The sequence below is a fragment of the Tachysurus fulvidraco genome, chromosome 14 (genome assembly GCF_022655615.1).
Source record: "Tachysurus fulvidraco isolate hzauxx_2018 chromosome 14, HZAU_PFXX_2.0, whole genome shotgun sequence".
NCBI classification, from domain to species: domain Eukaryota; kingdom Metazoa; phylum Chordata; class Actinopteri; order Siluriformes; family Bagridae; genus Tachysurus; species Tachysurus fulvidraco.
The window spans coordinates 19,335,034-19,355,194 of NC_062531.1; the positions used below are offsets into that span (position 1 = coordinate 19,335,034).

A 20,161-nucleotide genomic window follows, 5' to 3' on the forward strand; every position below is an offset into this window, starting at 1 on the left:
TCCTGTATAAAATGCAACCCACCCACCCCACCCCCCCTCCATAGCTCGCTCTCTCTGGAATCTAAATGATGTACCTACCATGGCTTTCCTTTCACTTTCACCACTAGCTTGTGTTTAAAAGGTTAATCGGTATCACGAATACTATGAAATCATAGTTTTACACCAAAACATGCCGAATAGGAATCCGGCACCTTGGTTCCCTGCATTTCATTTGATTAGACTGAATCTAACAGTTTAAACACGGATATTTATCTTCCTTTTTTTGTCTTGTTTTATGATTTAGGTAGAATTCATGCATCAAGAAGTTTATTTAATACAGGGGAACTGGTTTTCCAAATGATCCACAGAAATGCCAAACTTCTCACAGAATAAATTTTTTATTTAGAACCTAAGGAAACAAATTTACACAAAAAAAGGGAAGAAAGACAGAAAAACCCTGACGTCAGAATACTGATAGCTTTTGTATGGATCTAGAGGAAATATGTGCCCGAGTATTTGAGGTTCCATGGTGCCGGGGTGAACGTAAGCCTTTGGTCGTATGTCATTTGTCCTCCTTTTCCTCATATACAGCACTTGATCACAGACTTTTTTTTTTTTTTTTAGAGAATGGAGCACTCATCTTGGACAAAACCGGTCTGTGGTTTCCGTCGGTATTATTTTATTGTAGTCGCTTGACCTGGTCAGAAGCGCACCCGCAGCTTCCACGAATAGGTGGTCAAAACCTTGTTTTTCTTCCTTACGATGCAGGTGTACGTACCCTCGTTGATCGCGTTAGCCACGATACTAATGTGATCATCCTTCAGGGTGATGTAGCCAGGGTGAGAGAACTCCAGCAGCTCGCCGTCTTTATACCAGCTACAGAGAACAGAGTGGTGAGGGTTAGTCTAAACTTCTAAATTGAGATCAGTTCTTTAGTATAGATTATGTTTATCAATTGGGTTAGAAATGAAACCCAAAAACAACCATTAAAAAAAAAAATCACACTCACTCCACTTTTCCTTGCTTTGCTGCGATTTTCTTTCCACAGCGGAAGGTAAGTTTCCTTCCCTCAGCAACAAGCTTGTGTTTGGTCCGTGGTGGCTTTGGAGTCGGGGCGACGGTAGGAAAAGGGAACGCTGTTTTGGCATAATGACAATCTCAATCTCAATTAATAAGCATTGCGACGTGTGTATTTTAAAAAAACATTCTGGAATTAATTTTCATGTCCTGGAAGCTTATCCAGGTTTCTCAAGGTTTAAGCCAAACTGATCTCCATAAAAAGAGCAACCACAGACATTGTTAAGTTATGTTTACTCTGAGTTCTGCATATGAATAATCATGTCATCCACATTGTTGGATGTGGAAATATCTGGAAACCTTACCGCCTTATTTCTTGTCGTAACCGCAGATGTTTTGGTCCTGTTCCACACAATGTTGATCATTGTGTGACTGAAGCCCACAAGCCACAAGCTGGGATTTCAGTGGCTTGTAATCATGCAAAACATGTTCCCAAAAGACCAAATTTCACCCTGACTGCAATAAGAACCAGACTAGGAACTTGCTATTCTGGTTCTCAGCTTTATTTTGCACCAGTCTGGCTTGACATGGAGATATTTTCCCTCAGTGTGGTGTTCTAGCACATTGACCTGTCTCAGAAGTGTTGGATTCCTCAAGATGATCTACTTTACTGAGCCATGACACTGAGAATCTTCATTTAATTGAAACCACTGACTCCAAAAGCATCATTTAAGGCTTTGAAGTGTTCTTTAGGGCTCAATTTAAAGCGCAACATGTGAAGTCTCTCATTTCACAGTCAGCTAATATGTTGTTTCTGTAACATTTTCTATGTAAACAGCTTGAAACTAGCCGGACTGTTGTCACGGCTGAGCAGACGAGATAAACAAAGTAATTTCATCGATCGGTTCTAAATGATGTCGAATGTATATTAAAGTATGTGTAATTTTTCCGAGCAACTTGATCAATATATTATACTGCTGTTTTGAAGCTTGGGTTAAAAGACACTGTCTCCATCTTACCATAAGAAATGCACTGAACTTGCGGCCGGCGCTTTCTGAGATGAGCGCGTTTCATGTGGCGCGATGATGCTGTGTACTAGACAAACACACTGGATCATCACGTTCTAAGTACTATCATTTCTTCATAATACTATTTTGTCAGGTTTTGTTGTTGTCTTATGACCACAATGATTATGATGATGATTACAAGTCAAAACCTAATAAAAAAAGTTGGTCCTTAAAATGTCTTTCGAGATCTTTAAATTTCGAGATCACTGTTGAATGTTCTTGTTGGGAGATTTGCAGGCTTAAACGAATCAACCTTATTCTCCATAAGAATTTTTAAAAGCCTTCTGATTGGATTTCTTTCAAATCCACCTGCAAGCATGTTTGCTTCTGGTTAAGGCACAATCCGTGTTAGAGTTGATTGGCTAAGCAATGGCGAGTTTCACAGTGGATCGTTTTCTGAAGAATTTCCCAAAAACTCGAGCTTTCTTACTGTAACAGAAGTCACAACTGTGGGGGCAGTGCTTTTGCATGAGCCTTCTTTTGCTTTCGCAGTAGCCTTTCCTGGCCCAAGCGGGACAGATAAATAATCTATCCAAACAACCTGGAGGGAGAGACAGAAGAATTAGGAAGGGGCGAACAAGGACATGTAACAGAAGCCTTCAAAATTCAGAAGCAGATGGCAGGTTTCGTGTAAACGCTTGCTGTGACTACCTTTTGGGGGGGGTTGGTTTCAGCACGTTTCTGAGAACATTAACATTCCATGCCAAGACACTTCTTCAAAATCATTACCAAGCATTGAATCATCATGCATTTATTTTTTTACAAGTCCCTGTCTTGGTGACTCACTGCACACTGTATTAAAAGAAACCAGCTGTTCTGTCTGCGCACCGTACAGTCGCTGGAGTCCCCAGACGTCGTCCTGCGTTATCAGCTTGCGGCCGGTCAGCGTGGCGTTGAGATGCATTATGGCTGTCGGGTTCTGCGAGTGCATCAGACCCAGTGCGTGACCGATCTCGTGAGCTGCTACATGCACCAGGTCAGTCAGCCAGACCCCTGTTCAAGGAACAATCACACACCCACACACTCGTATAAGGTCTAAATGACTTTTCTCGCCAGTCTGTCCAGTGTACACTTGCACATTTTTGGTATTATTAAATTAGCCAATCATGTAGAAGCAGCATAAAGTGCGTAAAATCACACTGGGTTCCATTCGAGTCGTTCAAAAACAGTAATCTGTGGCTACCTTGGGCACAGGATTGAAACATTTTTTTGCAGTTTGCTGAGAACTTCAATCGATGCTCATGATCAGTATCTGGATGATTTTATGTATTCTACTACCACATGTCTGACTGTTTGGATAACTGTATGCATGATAAGCAGACTCTTAAATAAGTGCCTGCTCGCCTCCATGCTCACAGCTGCTTAATAATACAAGACACCTAGACTTTTTATATAAGCGATGACATTGCGCTTGACCTATACTGCACTCTCGGTGAGGGTTTTTTCATGGATCATGTTAGCATTCAAAAATGGATCCGCTTGGAAGAAAACATCATCTAGGGTCCTGTGAATTTCTACCCCCAGAGGGACACACCGAAGGATTCTTGTATTAAGAGAATTTTACGGTCAATCAGAAGTCTTGTCTTCATCCGTCCGTGTGATTTAGTCTCATCGTGGACTATTTAGAACGGATCTTCCTGTGGGGCCGTTTGCTTCTCGAATAAATGTCAACAGAGAGGCTCTGAACTGATGCCCAAGGCCTTTGATTAAAATCCATTACAGACCGCTTTGATGTTTTGTTTTGTTTTTTCTTTAGCTTGAGCACATTAACTGCTGCGTGGTCCCTGAGCTGAGATTACAGATTTGTTTAATATTAATTCACCCTTTTCTGCCAGTGACATTTACATCAACAACTCCTACTCCAAGGGCATCCACACAGCCAAGATGTGGAAAAACACCAATCATGCCACATGCTCTGTGGCTTTTGTAGTGAATGTTTAATCTTTTCCTACTTGGAGGTAAATTGCTTGTGCTGGAAATGTAGCATTTACGAGAAAAGGAGTCAGAGAGAGAGAGAGAGATTAAAATAAATAAATCTGGGCTAAATACTTGTGAAGCTGTGGTGTTGAATTGTTTAAACAAAGGCCCGAGAATGAGATCTGAGATTGATGTACATGATGATGGAGGAGTTTTTGATTGAAAAATCACTGGCCTTTCTTCCAGCTGAAGCGCATGTTCCCCAAAATCCAGTACTCGTCATCGTCGAAGTGGATCTCTCCGGTAGGTGGGAAGAAAGCGTGAGCCAGTTCACCTGTGATGCCATCAAAACAGTGATGCAGGTAGGACTGCAGACAATCTGTGTGATTTACTGGGTAGAAGCCTGAAAAAAGAAACGGAGCGCTTGTTTTCTTAACTCGTGATCAGACCGATGAATAACGACGATTGACCTCGGATCGACACGACGTCGAAGGCTCTTAGGAACATAAACTTAAAGGAGTCCTCAATTTTACTAACTTTCAACATCTCCCAGAAGTTCACGTAATTTCTAATTTCTCTGACACATTTACTTTTGGTCCAGAACAGCTCACATGTTGCCAAACGTCCATTAAAACCCACTAAAAAGCAATCCGTTGGGCCGCATATTGTTTTTATTAGTATTTTAATGTTAATAGGTTTTTATGTGGGTGAGCCTGGCAGAGACACAAGCCCAATTTACCCCTCATTTCCATCCTAAATTAGGATTTACCTAATCTGAATCAATTCCACATGGGTATTAAAAGATGATTAAAACATAGATTTTAACCCAGAATGTGTGGAGACCTGGGAAAGCCCTTTTGTCTAGTGAAATTGTGACATGGTCTTGAGAACTCACTCAGAAGTCAGGTTCTAACATTTCCAAGCCGGCTTAAACCCCTCGACCCTGAAAGACACCCAGTCATTCTCAGCATTTACAAACTAATCTACTTTTTGTGGGGGAGACTTTACAGCCCAATTTTAAAGAATTTCAAATTCTCACTCTGATATTCAGCATTTTTTTTTTAGTCTCAGCACTGGAGCTCAAAGTCACTTTAAAATGAGTCGCATCACAATGTCGTCTCCTCGATCCTCCCTGTTCACTGTTCCATAAGTGAATAAATAATTCCAGATTCAGTAATTCAGAAATGTTAGTGATTTTTTTTTCTAGTTTTATAGCCATTTTGACAGCTAGTTTGATTGGATTCAGATTTTTACGCGTTTACCAATGTGTTTTGCTATACTGGATTTGGCAGAAAGCCAAAGCAACCTAATTAAAGACGTTTGTCATTTTGTTAGATAGATAGATAGATAGATAGATAGATAGATAGATAGATAGATAGATAGATAGATAGATAGATAGATAGATAGATAGATAGATAGATATCCTTTTTTTCCCTTTAAAAAAAAAAAAACAAAACTAAATTTTGGGTAAAACCTGCTCAATTAATTAATTAATTGATTCTCTTGTATGTCATTTTTGCCTTTTTTCCTCCCTGAACTTTTTTTTTCCAGCCTGCCAAATGTGAGCATATTTAGTTCATGTTAATATTCATCATTAACAATGATCACAGGTCTGGTGCAAATCGTTTTGAGTTCATTTGTTTAAAACGAGCCAATAGCAACTAAGGTTCTGTGTTAGTGTCCGAGAGTCCATAACTCTTATCTCTTTGGGGCCCTTGAACAAGGCCCTTAACAAGACATTATGCTACTTTTGTCCGACTTGCATTTGTGCCTAGCCACAAGTATGTTGGCCTCCTAACGAAGAATACAATAGCAAAGATGGGGCACGAAATCTGGACTTGAGCCACATTTCTGTCATTAAAGTGATCTAGAGCCATTTCAAATGAATGGAGCTAATTATACCCTGTTCACTTGTGTTTGGTTGTGAGAGTTTCCAGACATAATACGTTAACAAATGATGTCTGCAATCAAGGCCAGGAATTTAGGTGAGGCATTCCCTGAGAGAAATCTGCTTCACTATATTTTACGAAACACTCTGCTCTCGTTGCTGTAATGGTTTGTTTAACGAAACTGCATCTTGGATTAGTCATAAATATACATCTCAATTATACAAATCACAAAGAAGACAGAGGGTATGTTGGATTACCTGTGTCATACAGTCGCGTCACGGAAATCAGAGCAATCCCCATGATACTTGGAGGAGTTTGGAGGAAAATTTATCCTGATTTATTGCCGATTCGGGTGAAAATCAAGCCTTTTTTGCCACAACTTTCACAAAACTTGAACGTATGGTGCTTAAAGTATTAATGGATAAATAATTACTGTAACAGACTTTGTGCTGTTTATAAATACATAAATGTTCCTTTTCACATCACAAAATCAGCCTTATAATCCAGGCACATCTTATATTGTACAATTATAAAGGATATTTTTGTTTTGTTGCATATTATTATTAGTTTTGTTATTTGTGTTGTCTTGAGCAAACTGGGACATCAGTGTTCAACAGGAAGAGTTTAGCTTTATAAACACTGATGATGTAGAATTACAAATTAGCACACGTTTGTCATTGTTAATTCTGTGTTTAACGTACGTCTCCATTAAATGGCTTCGGTTTGTAACTCATTTTTAAAAGCCGCATGCTTATACCGATTTTGATGTCAGCCTCGTCATCGTCGGGCACCTCTCTAAAGCTGAAAGGAGACACGTCGCTCCACATGGCAAAAGCCTTGGCGATTCCACGGCGCGTGTCGCTGGCGTTCATCAGGTTCCTCGGAAATGACAGCAGTCTGCAGAAGGAATTGTAAGCGTAAACAGTACGTTTTTAAGAAATCTCACCCGCCGGACTTTTTAACATAATGCTAAATCAAACAGCTTGCCTACTTGTAAGTTAGCTTGAATTTGTCCCACTTGAGTTTCTCCGGCGTCAGAGTGTAGCGCTTGTTCCTGGATAGGTGAAGCACGTGAGACCGGGCGTCTTTGCGGATCCCAATGATCAAAACGCCAGACATGTGAGCTTCTTCCTTGGACAAAAAAATCTCAGATTATCCAAATGGAAAAAGCCTGTGACACGTTTGCTCCGATACGCGTGACTCGTCTCCTGATACAGTTTTATATTTGATACAGACTCCTCTAATAACTTGAATGGCTTGTTAACCAGAAGCACATCTTGAAGGAGTTAGTCAAATAGATTTGATTTTGAAATATGCAAACAGACGGAAGCTTTATTTAAGAAATGTTACGTAACCCTTAGGATTGTGTGAATTGTCTTTCTGCCTGAAAACCTGCATTATGTCCAGTGGGAGTTACAGTGAATGTGTTGAAACAAGGTGGGAAATAAAGTCATTTGGATATTTACTAAAGTGACAACTTATTAAAAAAAAAAGGTCTCAATAGTATTATGAAGCTTGCAGGGGCCTCGTTAAAAGTACATCAGACTCTGTATTTCACTGTATACATAAAGCTGAATGCGTTCTTCAATATATCCATCACGTGTATTCCATCATTAATTACTGACCTCCTAGATACTAGAGTTAAAATATCAGGAATAAAACATAACATGGCCTACGTGCTGCAGTAGGAAAATCATCTGTTAAAGGTTTTCACTCTCTTCTTATTACAGCATGTTAAGAGGTTTTTATAATTATTATTATTATTATTATTGTTGTTGTTCTTAAAGCAGCAATTTGCTAAAGCTTCCATTTTATTTTATTTTATTTTATTTATATGTCAAATAAATAAATCACCGCTTTAGCAAGTGACAGCATCCTGAGCAAAGGAAAGATTATTTCATAATTCTCATTATGCAGACATTATGTAACATAAAGCCTGAGGTATATTTATTCATTTTAAGCTTAAAATATTGGCTACTTTCTAGAAATGAATGCTTGAAATAAGCTGTCTGTCGACTGAATAAGACGATGTGATTTAATCCATCACACTCCTGACCAGGCACTTACTACAAATGCAGGAAAGAATGCTATAGATTTACGTACAAGGTGAGAAAGCTCTCGCTGGTACAACTGATGTACACTGATTTCCCTGTGAACCTTTCTGGCAAGAAGAAAAAGAAATAAAAATAGCATATCGTCAGTCCTAGGAATATTCGTGTTTACAAATAGAGGTCATGCTAAAATAGAGTAAAAGTATACAGCACAAATAAATGATTTTTTTTTTATTTAGCTGCGAATAAATATAAATCAGTATAAAACCACCCTGCGAGCTGTGTAACATGGCACTCGTAGACAGATACAGCATGCACAAAACAGGAGCTTCCTCGACTACAGCACGGACACGCCGGCCCAGACGTGGTATTAAACCAAGATGAGTTATTGAAACGTTCTTCCAGCCAGCCAGCACAAGCCCTGCGACAGTCTGCTGTAATGAAAGACATTCATAAAGGATACTGCTACAACTGAAACATCTACTGCAGAGTTACAACCTCTGCACTTAGTGTGCATGTTTGAATCGGTGCTCTACACGTGGCTCTTATGTAACTCTCCGAGGATGACAGTCGAAAATTCTGGTGGCTTTGTCATTTCACAAGCTGGCAAGCTTAACTTTGGAACAAGCAGGGGAAATAAAAATTTTTGATCCCAGTTCTCCACTGGAACAGTCCCCACTATGGCCTCTCACATATGCGCTAGACATTCCATAAAAGGCAAATGACTTTCAACTTTTACTCAGCAGGTATAAAAGCAAAGAACTTTTTGCGGATGTTTTTTCAGGAAACTGTCTTTTTTTTTTTGCAAGTGAAGTGAAATCTCCTTGACTTCTTTTGTTTTTGTTTGTTTGTTTGTATAACTTGTGTTCTAGAGATAAAGTAACCTAATTCTTGAAAGTCCTCTACATTGGAACACACATCACAGTTAGCCAGAAAGTGTCTGGGTTAAAAGTTTACAGACTTGGAATGAAACGTCAAGCTCTCCAACATTTTACAAAAGAACTCCATGCTAGATGAAGAGTAACACAGAAACAATGTCTATATGTGTTGCAACGTGCGATGATGAACTTTCCATTATGCTAATCCCCTGGTCAATATAACCCATCTGGATTTCTTGTACAAACTGATAACAGCAGTTTATAGAGAAAGAGAGAAGACAGACGGCTTTTTTTTTTTTGGACCAGTGTTGGAGAGGAGACATTCCTGAGTGGAAACAGTCCCAAAACAGGCCATGTAGCCTGGCTTTATATCACATGCTTTTTCAGGCTTGTTGTTATAAGCTGCACTCTTGGCAGACACCTTCACTTTTTTCTAAAGAAAGTCAATGGAAAATGACATCCGAAGTCCAAGGCAAGCGTGGCAGTGTCGGACCCTCGAACGATGGTGGGTTTACTTTACTGGACCGGCTTGGATTGCAGATTGATCGCACAAAATGATGTATGCTGTAGTTAATTTTTTTATTTTTATTTTTTTGTCTTATTCAGGCTAGTAGTGTTTATTTTGTGAACTGTACCAGGGAAAAATTTGCAAAACCTAGAATCATCAGACCAGGTGACATTTCTTTTCTTATTCCCTCCAATCTTCAGAAAATGTCCAATTTATTGCGAACCTGTGTCCAGAATAGAGTGTTCTTAGCTGACTGGAGTGGAAACCGATGTGATCTTCTGTTGTCGTAGCCCCAAGGTTTATCTTCAAGGATTAGCCCCAAGGTTTAACATTGTAGAGGGTGATTATATGAGTGACAGTAGCTTTAGCTTGATCCAGTCTGGCAGTTCTAATTTCTGCCCAAAGAATGGCTGGTTACTGGATGTTTTTTGTTGTTTATTTTTTGCACCAGTTTGTTAAACACTAGAAACTGTTGTGCTTGAAATCCCAGGAGATCAGCAGTCCTAAAATATTTGCATTGATCAGTAGTACGCTGAAGGGTTTATTTTGTCTGCCATTCAGACTTGTAGCATTTATGTCATGGACTGTACAGAGGAACAAATTGCAAAACCTTGAACATCAAACTAATAATATCATACAGCTGGCTAACTTTTTTTTTTTTCCAATCCACTTCAATCTTCAGAAACTGTCCAATTTCTGTGAGCCTGTGTCCAGTGGAGCCAAGCTGCGATGTCTTCGCCTTGTGCATTCGGACACGTTTTTCTGTCTGGTTGTTCACCTCTGACCTTCATCAAGTCATTTCACCAACAGAATCGCCAGTCACTGGATGTTTTTTTTTCACCATTCTGTGCAAACTATAGAAATCCATTCTGAAATACTTCAACCAGCCAAACACATGGCCCAAATCTTTGACCATTATCTGCATGATTTGATGCATTGTGCTGCGACCACATGACAAGTTTAATTGGCTAATTGTATGAATGAGCCAGTGTACAGATATTCCTACTAAAATTGTCCATCAGCTTATACAATTTAAAAAGATATCTAGCTCAATTTGTTAAGCAACTCCTTCTAGAGTTGCATGATGCCAGGCTATCTTTTGTCTAATTGTAGTAAGCCAAGCTAACTGGTTTTGAGTTACGATTTCAAAGACTTTTCCATGCGTATATGAACAGCTCCTTTAGCTCTATAGTGGAAGTCACCTTGATTTATTATTAAATAACCACGCTGTACTAGGATTCAGAACCCCATGCCGGTTTTTGCTTCCTAAATGCTTTAAACACATTTCACTACTTGTATTTCTCTGTATGATTGTGTATGTAAAAAAAAACAAAAAACTTCTATTAAAATTTCATCAAAAGGATGGAGCCAACTTTGGAAAATCCATTCTGAAACCCCACCTGAAAAGCAGTTTCTTGTTTCTTCTTTCAGCCTGGGGAATTAAAGAATGGTTTGAAAGTACCAGAGTCTTGGCATGTGCCGCTCAAACCGAGCACCGAATAGTGCGACTACTTCACAGACCTTCTTGTCATAAACTCAGAAACCACTAAACCTGAACCTGACATTACACTTGACTCAAGCAGTGTTTACCGTCACAGATCTTAAACAAAATCGCTCAGCGTCAGCATCTGCAAAAGTCTTTCCATATGGACCTGACAGACTTTACAGTCTACCAATTTAGTAGAGGTTTGGTTAACAGTTTCTCTTGGTGTCTAGTTGGACTGACGGAAGGAAAAGCTATTCTTGAAGCAATTAAATTAGTGAACTAGAACATTGGTGAATGATTAGTCACAGCAGTGATATGAAAAGCTATGAGTTCAAATCCTAAATCCTTAAAACTTCACATACCACCACTGGGGAACTTGAGCAGAACCTGTAACTTTTTGACTGTCAGCTATACCTAAGCTACTTTGGATAAAAATTGTCAGCCAGATGTTTAAGATGAAATGCTCATGCTACCATAGCCTTTCATATTTAAGCAATAAATTGTGATGGGTGCATATTAGATTAGTGTTCACAAATTTTTAGTGGTGTATCATCCACGTATGATTTCCTTTGGTAACTACATACCTATCTTGTTTTACAGTTGTTACTGAATATGCTTCAAGTTGACTCACTTACATTTACATGATTCGTACTGTATGCGAATGTCAAATATGTCTTTTGTTTACCCTTAGCAACGATTGATGATAATGCAAAGAAACAAAGACGGACATTTTAGAAATGAATAAAAGATTTCTATCCTGATGGGTCTGGTCTGTAACAGGATGACTCCACCCCATCTACAGGGAAGGAGACCTCACTGAATGGCTTGATGAGGAGAACAATTGTGTTAATCACATGCTATGGCATTCACCATCGAAAGATCTCAATCCAGTTATATACCTATGGCAGATTTTGAACTGACGGATTAGACAGCGCTTTCTACCACCATCATTAAAACACCACTTCAGGAAATACCTTTTGAATGAATGGTGTTTTACCCTAAAGGACTTCAATATACAAATCTTGAACACTGGACTTCCATATAATAAATGTTAATCATTAAACATCGTACTTTTTAAATTTTTAGATCCGCTTGCTCCTCCAGCGTCAGAAGAACTCCATTTCAGTTTTAAAGCTGAATTAAACACTCTTGCTTGTATTCTCTTCCTTATTTGTCTTATGTCCTTAGATTTGTCTTGGTAGGCATCACAGTAGCCATGTCCATCCTCCATCATTTAGTCTTTTACTCTGTTCCTTTATTTGCTACATAAAGGAGATTTATTCTATACATTCTATCCTGTTTATCGTATTTTTTTTTTTCATTTTATCTGACTTGTTCTGCACTAATTCAGATTTTTAACATTTCTTCTTCATCATATTATTATTACCATTATGTCCATTCCACATATTTCTGATGTTACCGTACTTCTTCTGCGACTAAACTTTGTACATTATTATTGTTCATACTTCTGTACATCACTGGATGTAGCCATTTTACTATTACACCTCTTCCATATTGCTCTATCATGATCTATCATTGATCATGCAGCATCTACATCATATTCAGACTGTATATATTTAGAATCAGATCTATATATACAAATCTCATTACTGTATCAACGAATCCGTTGCTTACTTTCCTACCTATCCATATGTTTTTACACCTACACACAAAGGAAAATGCAATATGAACAGATTTCTCATCAGAACGTGTTTGTCTTCCTATACAAGTTTCTAATTACTCGAGTGAATTATGTAGAATGAGCGTGAAGGGAACTAAAACTATAGAATGAATATAAATAATAGAGCAGTGGATAAAGAGCCTGACGCAAAGCTCTAACGCTCAGAGATCTGACTCTCAGCTCAGGTGTGAACGGGGTTTTCGATGATCTACAGTATTCAGGGTTTTGAGAAAACATGCTCAGATGATTTTTGGATGTACGCAAATATGTTAATCTAATTCAATTCCATCACTTGGAAATGAATAAAACAAACAAACAAACAAACAAACAAACAAAAGCCAAGCACAGAAAAGCTCCCTGACTTGTGCAGTGTCTAAGGAATAAGACTCTTTATTTGGACCCTAGAGCTGACTGTCATTCAGACTCCTGTGCTTCAGCCCTTTAACACGAAAGAGTTTTTAATGTGAAGTCTTGCAGTGAAGCGCGAAAAACAAACTCACAGCTTACCTCAAACATCCAGGCAGGAAAAGCTGCGGCTTGCTGCATGGCCGCTAAACACACGCCGAGTAGCCCGAGAGCCACAGCCAGAGCCAAGTCTCCCTTTCCCCGCACCATGTCTCCGTCCAAAACTGTACCCGCAAACAGCACGTGCTCAACTTCTCCACCATCTATTCCTCTGTCATTCCACTGCTTTCCATCTGACCTGCGAATTTGTCCGGGTTTGTCCTGCTGGATGGATGGAGAGCTGAAGTGTTCAACGCTTCTTTCTCCTCAGCCCGATGCGACTGGCTGTGCTCCAAACTGTGGAGCTGCACTTTTTCTTTTCTTTTTTTTTCCCCTTCAGCACACCTCCGCGGTTTCACATTACTCCAACTGAGATCAGAAGTATTTGGAAAGGAAAGCAGCTGTAGACTACTATATTGAAATCCAGCCAGGATTTTTTAATCAGGTCTTCCGCCTTCAGTTTTATATGCTGTTTTCATTACTGCTATACTGTAACTCTCAAACAATATAGTACTAATCTGTATTGTTACTAAACTTTTTGGACTTTTTGCTCTTGTGTCATATTATCATCTCTTTTTTTTACCTTTAAAGGTGCAATAGACATTTTTTTTAGAAACGTCTTACTTGTACAAATAACCTGAAAGCAATGTAAAGCATGATAAATCTATAGAGTATTAATTCGTGGCCTTAGTGCTAGTGCATCAAGTTCCTCAGTAAAGCCATTTGGAAAACTGATTTCCGGTCCAGAGTCATTATAACTGCATCTGAATATCCCTACTATTCTACTACACAGTAGACCAAATGTAGTGCTATATCCGAATTCTCAGTATTCATAAAACGGTAGGTAAGAAATATTGATCCAGATTATGCAATATGGAGGCAGGTCTTTTTAAGTGTATATTAAATGACTTAATAGGTAATCAGTTTAACATCATTTGAGTAAAACTGTTTACTGAAAAAAAAAATTCTCTTGGTTATTCTAACATTGTAGGTCACATGACAATGTCAACATGGCAGATATAATATGTCTGGACTGTGCTGATACTTCACCCTATAAATGCCTGATAGACATCAACCCTCTTTTTCTTTGAAACGATCCTACAGTGAGCTTTTTGCTTATTGAGATTATGAATCTCATGGCCCCCTGGTGGTTAAGAAACCCTAAGCGACCTCTTATGGAGATTAAAGGTAGGATCTCCGATGTTTGACTGCCAATGTTGACGTTTGAAATTTGAAATCACCAAAACAAACACGCCCCTAACCCAAATGGGTCCCACCCCTGTATTGATAGCTCCGCCCACACATGCATTCGTAACCCAGGCAACTAATGGAAAGAAATGTGTCTTTATCATAGCTGAAGGGAAGAACAATACGAATGCAGATAAACAAACAAGCAAAAATGACACACAAGTATAATCATGCAAAGGACAAAGGCATATATTAGTTCTGTGAAACAAAGCAAAACCAACGTTACTCACCTATCGAGAAGGAAAAAAGCGCCACGGTGTCATAAGTAAAGTTGGCCACATATTCACAGATTGGAGTTTCCCGAGTCAATAACTCCTGAGCTAAACGCTGTTACTAGCAAAATGCAATTGTAGCTGCCTCGCTACATTAATACGATAGAAAAGAGGTGTTATTTGTGTAGTAACAGCGTTTAGCTCAGGAGTTATTGACTCGGGAAACTCCAATCTGTGAATATGCTCCAACTTCCTGCTCCTTCAGTTCTCTACAGCACTGGAAAGCTGATCCTATATTAAAACGGGTCCTACTTCTTGCCTTATCGTCTTTCTTCACTTTCTTTATTTGTTTTTATCCTCCATGTCAATGTTAAAACCACTTTCTGCTAATGTCACTCATGTGCACTGAACACTCTCTCCGCCACATATTGAAAAGACCCGCCCCTTTCTGCTCATTGGCTAAATGTTTGTTTTGAATTTTGTTTTGTTTGTCGTCCCGACTCAGTTTTCTGAAGCATTTCTCAAACATCAGAGACCCTACCTTTAATGAACTGTAATTTAAATGTTTTAAGTTTATACTTTGTTGTAAAAGTAATACATACTACAGGTACAGGTGTATTTTTAAAGATACCACAAGTGTGACAAAGAACGCTACAGTTTAGTCCACTGTTTTTTCCTGAGAGTTTCGATTCACAGATACTGATACCATAAGCTTATCTGTTGGATTGTCTAATCTTTCCAAAGTCTATTTGGAAAGCATTTATCCATTTGCTCTGGCGTTTATCCTGCACAGAGTCACAGGCAGCCTGGAGTCTATCCCAGGGGACTTAGGACACAAGATGGGGGCAAAAGCTTAGAAGAGGTGCCAACCCATTACAGGGCACCAACAAACACACACACACACACACACTCACACCGATTTACACACTACAAACATTTTAGATCTCCGGTGTCCAGTCGTATCCAGAAAGATTTGGTTTGGGTGCAGGTTTCAATTCCAACCAAGAGGAAGCCAAAACTGAAACAGGTAGAATCAGCTGCAGCTTCTGCATAGACTGGAATGAAAACCTGCACCCACAGAGGCCCTTTGTGGATAAAATTGGACACCGCCAATTTAGAGATTCCATTCAGCCAATAACAGATGTCTTTAGTTTCCTCCCCAAGTCCAGAGTTCCAGGAAGAAGCCTTCAAAGCACAAGGGTGTACAAACGAATCAATCCCACATCCCCAGAAGTGTGAGGCAAACATACTAATGTCAAAGCCACTTTGTCTGTGGTTTGGGAATCAAAAACCGTAGACACAAGTGTGAATCATTTATGTTTTTGCAGCTAAAAACAGTTGTTGTATTAATATCATCGCTTCTATTATACTTTCCTAAGGCGAACTAAAAATACTACATGATACTACACAAACCTACACACGACTACACATGCTTTTTTTTCATTTTATTTACTAAATATTTGTCTTAGATTGTGTTGATTATTCGTGAATGTCACTATACCAACAGTAACGTATTAAGATGAACACATTAGTTTATTACCAGCATCTGAACAAACAGCATCAAGAATTCAACATCGTTCTGCTCTAACTGAAATGAGTTCACTGATATTTGTCATGATTCTACTGAAGCAGTGTTTATATATCATTACCATCAACCCTAGCATGTCGCATTTGTGTCAGGCATATGATCATATTACTGTTTTTTTTTATTTGCTGATTGCAGTTAAATGCTGTGAATGCCCATAATGTGCATATGTATGTATTTAATATTGTTTCATGGTTTTATTTCTGATTTCCTCCTACCTCCTGAAACCGTACTGGTTTGCTTCATAGTGAAAAACCGGCATTCAAGCCAGTGAAAGAATGACAGAAGTGTGTTTATAACAGTATAACTGCATTTTGCAACACAAACATTGTGGTGCCTGATGGAAAAAAAAAGAAAAGGTAGCATCTCTACTTCCTCCAAAGGCTGAGACACATCTCCCTCCCCACATCCTGACCATGTTCTACAGAGGGACCATTGAGAGCATCCTGAGCAGCTCCATCACTGTCTGGTTTGGAAACTGTACGATCTCGGATCTCAAAACCCTGCAGCGGATAGTGAGGACAGCAGAGAAGATCATTGGGGTCTCTCTTCCCTCTATCATGGACACTTACACCACACGCTGCATCCGCAAAGCCAACAGCATTGTGGATGACCCCACACACCCCTCACACACACTCTTCACCCTCCTGCTGTCTGGAAAAAGGTACAGAAGCATTCGGGCCCTCACGACCAGACTGTGTAATAGTTTCTTCCCACAAGCCATCAGACTTCTCAATAACTGAACTGTATTATACTGAGCACAACATACACACACATCATCTGTATGGACTGGATAGACCAAACAATGCAGGACAAGACAGTGCAGACAAAGTTACAAGACAATACAAAAAGTACAAAAAATGCAATACACAAAAGACAATAAACAGTAACGGAAACAGCGCCGACCGACCAGTATGTGCAAAAACAGTGTTTTTTGTGAGGGCTGCAAAAACAGCAGAACAGTGTGCAAAACAGTGTGTGTGTTTTGTGGCCCTCACAAAACACTGTTTTGCACACTTTTCTGCTGTTTTTGCACATACTGTCCAACATTTCAGCTGTTTTTGCACATATTGTACATATCTCAGCCATTACGCACATACTATACAATATTTCAGTCATTTTCTGTTTTGTGCATGCACAACTCTCTATATTATCCAAAGGACCTGCTGCTAAGAAATTGTGTTCATTCTAATGTTACTGCACGAAATATCGTCTGAACATTCAGTATTTACACTGGTCGGTCGGCGCTGTTTCTGTTACTGTTTATTGTCTTTTGTGTATTGCATTTTTTGTACTTTTTCTATTGTCTTGTAACTTTGTCTGCACTAGTCTTGTCCTGCACTGTTTGCACCAGGTTGCACAGTTGCACTTTATGTGGCTACCTACATGTCCTTAGCCCTGTCTTTGTTTTATGTAGCACCTTGATCCTGGAGAAACGTTGTCTCATTTCACTGTGTACTGCAACAGATACTGTATATATGGTTGAAATGACAATAAAAGCTTCTTGACTTGAGGTGATAAGCTTGTGTGTGCTTTATTACGCTTTATTTTTACGCAGGATTTAACCAGCAAACTACCACTTTCCAGAATCGTGGCATTTCATTACTCATTATCTTAAACAGTATAAAGCAAAGGTTTAACCGTGCGGAACTTATGAAACGGCGTTTTGTTTCCCGCCGGAGAGAATTTGCAGTTGTACGCTGGACGAAATGGCGTCCGTCTGTTTGCTGGGTGTTAGCTGAAGCGCTAAGCTAAATACCCTTAGTATTGACACGTATCTTGTGAGTGTGGCAGCAGGTCTGGATTCGAGCTATTTGCGTTTCGCGGCAGGAAATCCCAGAAAGATGTGTCGACAGGGTGTAAAATAGCGTTTAATCTTCTCTAAGTGAGACAGAGAACAGGTAAGCTAGCATATGCTAACTAGTTTAGATGTTACACTGAACTTCAAATGCGTTCGAGTGTCTTCTAATCCTCTGTAATCTCAGCCTGACTAGTCAGCATTAGCCACTAGCTCGCTAAATAAGTTAATAATAAGATATACGAATGGCCTAAAATAGGCATTTAAATGACGTGGTGTTTAGGGTTAGGATGAAGGACAAATGGGTTTTGTTTGATTCATTATTCTCTACTAATTAGCTACATTGCTAACTAATCCGCTACTTGACCTCGGCTAAACTACGTGTCCGGATGTGTTATGGGCATGTATTTTTAAAAAAATAAATAAATTAAGTGTCCTCTACTCAGCTGTCATTACCTGTATTAAAAGGTCTGATGATGCTGTGTGTATCATGCTTGTTGTATCTAATGAGTGTTTTCTTAGATGAGAAGAAAGTTGAGACCTTTTACACCCTCTGAGACATGTCTGTTTGTATGTGTGTGTTTGTGTTTGTGTGTTAGGTACACTGACGAAGCGATGGCAGCTGGCCAGAAGAAAACCAGCACAGAGACGTACTTGCTGTCCGGCTCCAATGGTCTGAATGGATCAAAAGCACACGGAGTGACACTAACAGAGCAAAACTGCAATGGCAAGAATTCCCGGCTGGCCAAGATGACCTCAAATGTGCGGCAGAAGTGCGCGGCGTACGTTCTGGCCCTTCGGCCGTGGAGCTTTAGCGCCTCTCTGACGCCCGTGGCTTTAGGAAGTGCCCTGGCCTACAAACTGGAGGGCTCTGTGGACCTTGTCATTCTGCTGGTGTGTGCCATCGCTGTTCTGGTGGTACACGGTGCTGGGAATCTAGTCAACACTTACTACGATTTCTCCAAGGGTATCGATCACAAGAAGAGTGACGACAGGACGCTGGTTGACCAGATCTTGGAGCCACAGGACGTGGTGATGTTTGGTGCCCTACTTTACTCTGTGGGATGTCTCTGTGCCACGTTGTTGTATTTCCTTTCAACTCTGAAGCTAGAGCATCTAGCACTTATCTATTTTGGAGGGCTGTCCAGTTCCTTTTTGTACACTGGAGGTAAACATGGCAAAAATGTGAACTTTTACTTACTGTTCCTCCAATTCCTGGTGTTGTAGAAATCAAATATTTCGGTTGTTCCATAGCCCTGATTAACACTCAGTAGTCATGTATACAGTTCAGCACAGTTCACTTTGCTCCTACTGCAGAGCTGAGACAGTAGAATGGATGCACTGTTCTTCAGCTAATTTACTTTCATACCGATTATTTACGTTGTCAATAATTGTCTCTGCCTTCAAATATCGGCTTGGAGAGAAATCTAAATATTTTAGATTTATGTTGTGAAAATGTCATGCTTTACCAAAGCATGCATGACTCCTGAGTCTTACATCCGACTGTAATAAACTCTGCAGCGCTTCCACATTTCCTCCATGGACCACAAAAAAGCTTTAAATTTAAAGAACCAATATTTAAGGTGAAAATCACTTGTTTCATAGACTAGATGTTCAAAACTAGTCACAGCCATAGACCCATTTAACTGTAAAATAACTGATAAACCAATCAGAAATTATACAGAAGGTGCCTTATAAATGGACATTTTTTTTAAAATGTCCTCTTTGCCCCCCCCCCCCCCCAAAAGAAAGAAAGAAAAGAAAAAAGAACAAACAGCCTTTGTATATATTTATTACTATTGAATTCAGGTCACTCATATTTTTCTTTCTCTCCTGTTACGCAGGCATTGGTCTGAAATACGTGGCTCTGGGGGACGTTGTGATCCTGATCACCTTTGGGCCGCTGGCTGTGCTGTTTTCACATGCAGTGCAGGTGGGTCACCTGTCTGTCTTGCCTCTGGTGTACGCCGTGCCACTAGCTTTGCACGCCGAGGCCATCCTGCACAGCAACAACACACGTGACATGCAGTCAGATCGCAGCGCCGGCATCGTTACGCTCGCCATCCTGGCTGGCCCAGCACTCTCTTACGTCCTCTACAATGTGCTGCTCTTCGCACCCTACGTGGTGTTCTGTGTTCTGGCCACACGCTACACCATCAGTATGGCGCTGCCACTACTCACACTGCCCATGGCATTCCCGTTAGAGCGCCAGTTTCGCAGTCAGCACTACATCAAGATCCCACAGAAAACAGCCAAGCTCAACCTGCTTGTGGGACTCTTCTATGTCTTTGGGATCATTCTCTCACCGACAGGGAGCCTGCCAATGTTCTGAAAGAGAGCA

At 39.9% G+C, this 20,161-nt stretch overlaps 2 protein-coding genes across 6 annotated transcripts in view; one reads left to right on the top strand and one right to left on the bottom strand.

Moving 5' to 3' along the window:
• Positions 1 to 358: 358 nt before the first annotated feature.
• Positions 359 to 13,578, bottom strand: mmp23ba (matrix metallopeptidase 23ba). 5 transcript variants are annotated; one of them, XM_047799820.1, is made up of 9 exons: positions 8,192 to 9,919; positions 7,973 to 8,030; positions 6,861 to 6,996; positions 6,627 to 6,766; positions 4,216 to 4,383; positions 2,850 to 3,056; positions 2,494 to 2,604; positions 989 to 1,115; positions 359 to 855 (listed from the first exon to the last, which is right to left on the bottom strand). In XM_047799820.1, exons 3-9 carry the CDS (start codon positions 6,986 to 6,988, stop codon positions 681 to 683), a joined length of 1,056 nt encoding a protein of 351 aa, XP_047655776.1. In that variant the 5' UTR covers positions 6,989 to 6,996; positions 7,973 to 8,030; positions 8,192 to 9,919; the 3' UTR covers positions 359 to 680. The 5 variants fall into 5 exon arrangements, with proteins under 5 accessions (XP_047655776.1, XP_047655774.1, XP_047655775.1 ...); XM_047799818.1 differs by lacking the exons at positions 7,973 to 8,030; positions 8,192 to 9,919 and adding an exon at positions 12,981 to 13,491 and having other exon boundaries at positions 6,861 to 7,000; XM_047799819.1 differs by lacking the exons at positions 7,973 to 8,030; positions 8,192 to 9,919 and adding an exon at positions 12,981 to 13,489.
• Positions 13,579 to 17,683: 4,105 nt separating this feature from the next.
• Positions 17,684 to 20,161, top strand: part of ubiad1 (UbiA prenyltransferase domain containing 1) — a 3,070-nt gene continuing 592 nt past the window's right edge. Inside the window, exons 1-3 of the mRNA XM_027166718.2 lie at positions 17,684 to 17,923; positions 18,420 to 18,988; positions 19,665 to 20,161. The exon at positions 19,665 to 20,161 is cut by the window's right edge and continues 592 nt beyond it. Of these exons, the coding sequence (XP_027022519.1) occupies positions 18,436 to 18,988; positions 19,665 to 20,152 (1,041 nt within the window). The 5' untranslated portion in view covers positions 17,684 to 17,923; positions 18,420 to 18,435 and the 3' untranslated portion in view covers positions 20,153 to 20,161. The remainder of the gene's footprint in view (positions 17,924 to 18,419; positions 18,989 to 19,664) is intronic.

Excerpts from the sequence above, each read along its gene's own strand:
- mmp23ba (XM_047799818.1), bottom strand. The coding sequence starts at position 13,088 with ATGGTGCGGGGAAAGGGAGACTTGGCTCTGGCTGTGGCTCTCGGGCTA. Across the intron at positions 6,767-6,860 it reads AAATTCAAGCTAACTTACAA|ACTGCTGTCATTTCCGAGGA; the intron begins GTAGGCAAGCTG and ends TTCCTTCTGCAG. Across the intron at positions 2,605-2,849 it reads TTCTTTTAATACAGTGTGCA|GTTGTTTGGATAGATTATTT; the intron begins GTGAGTCACCAA and ends CTCTCCCTCCAG.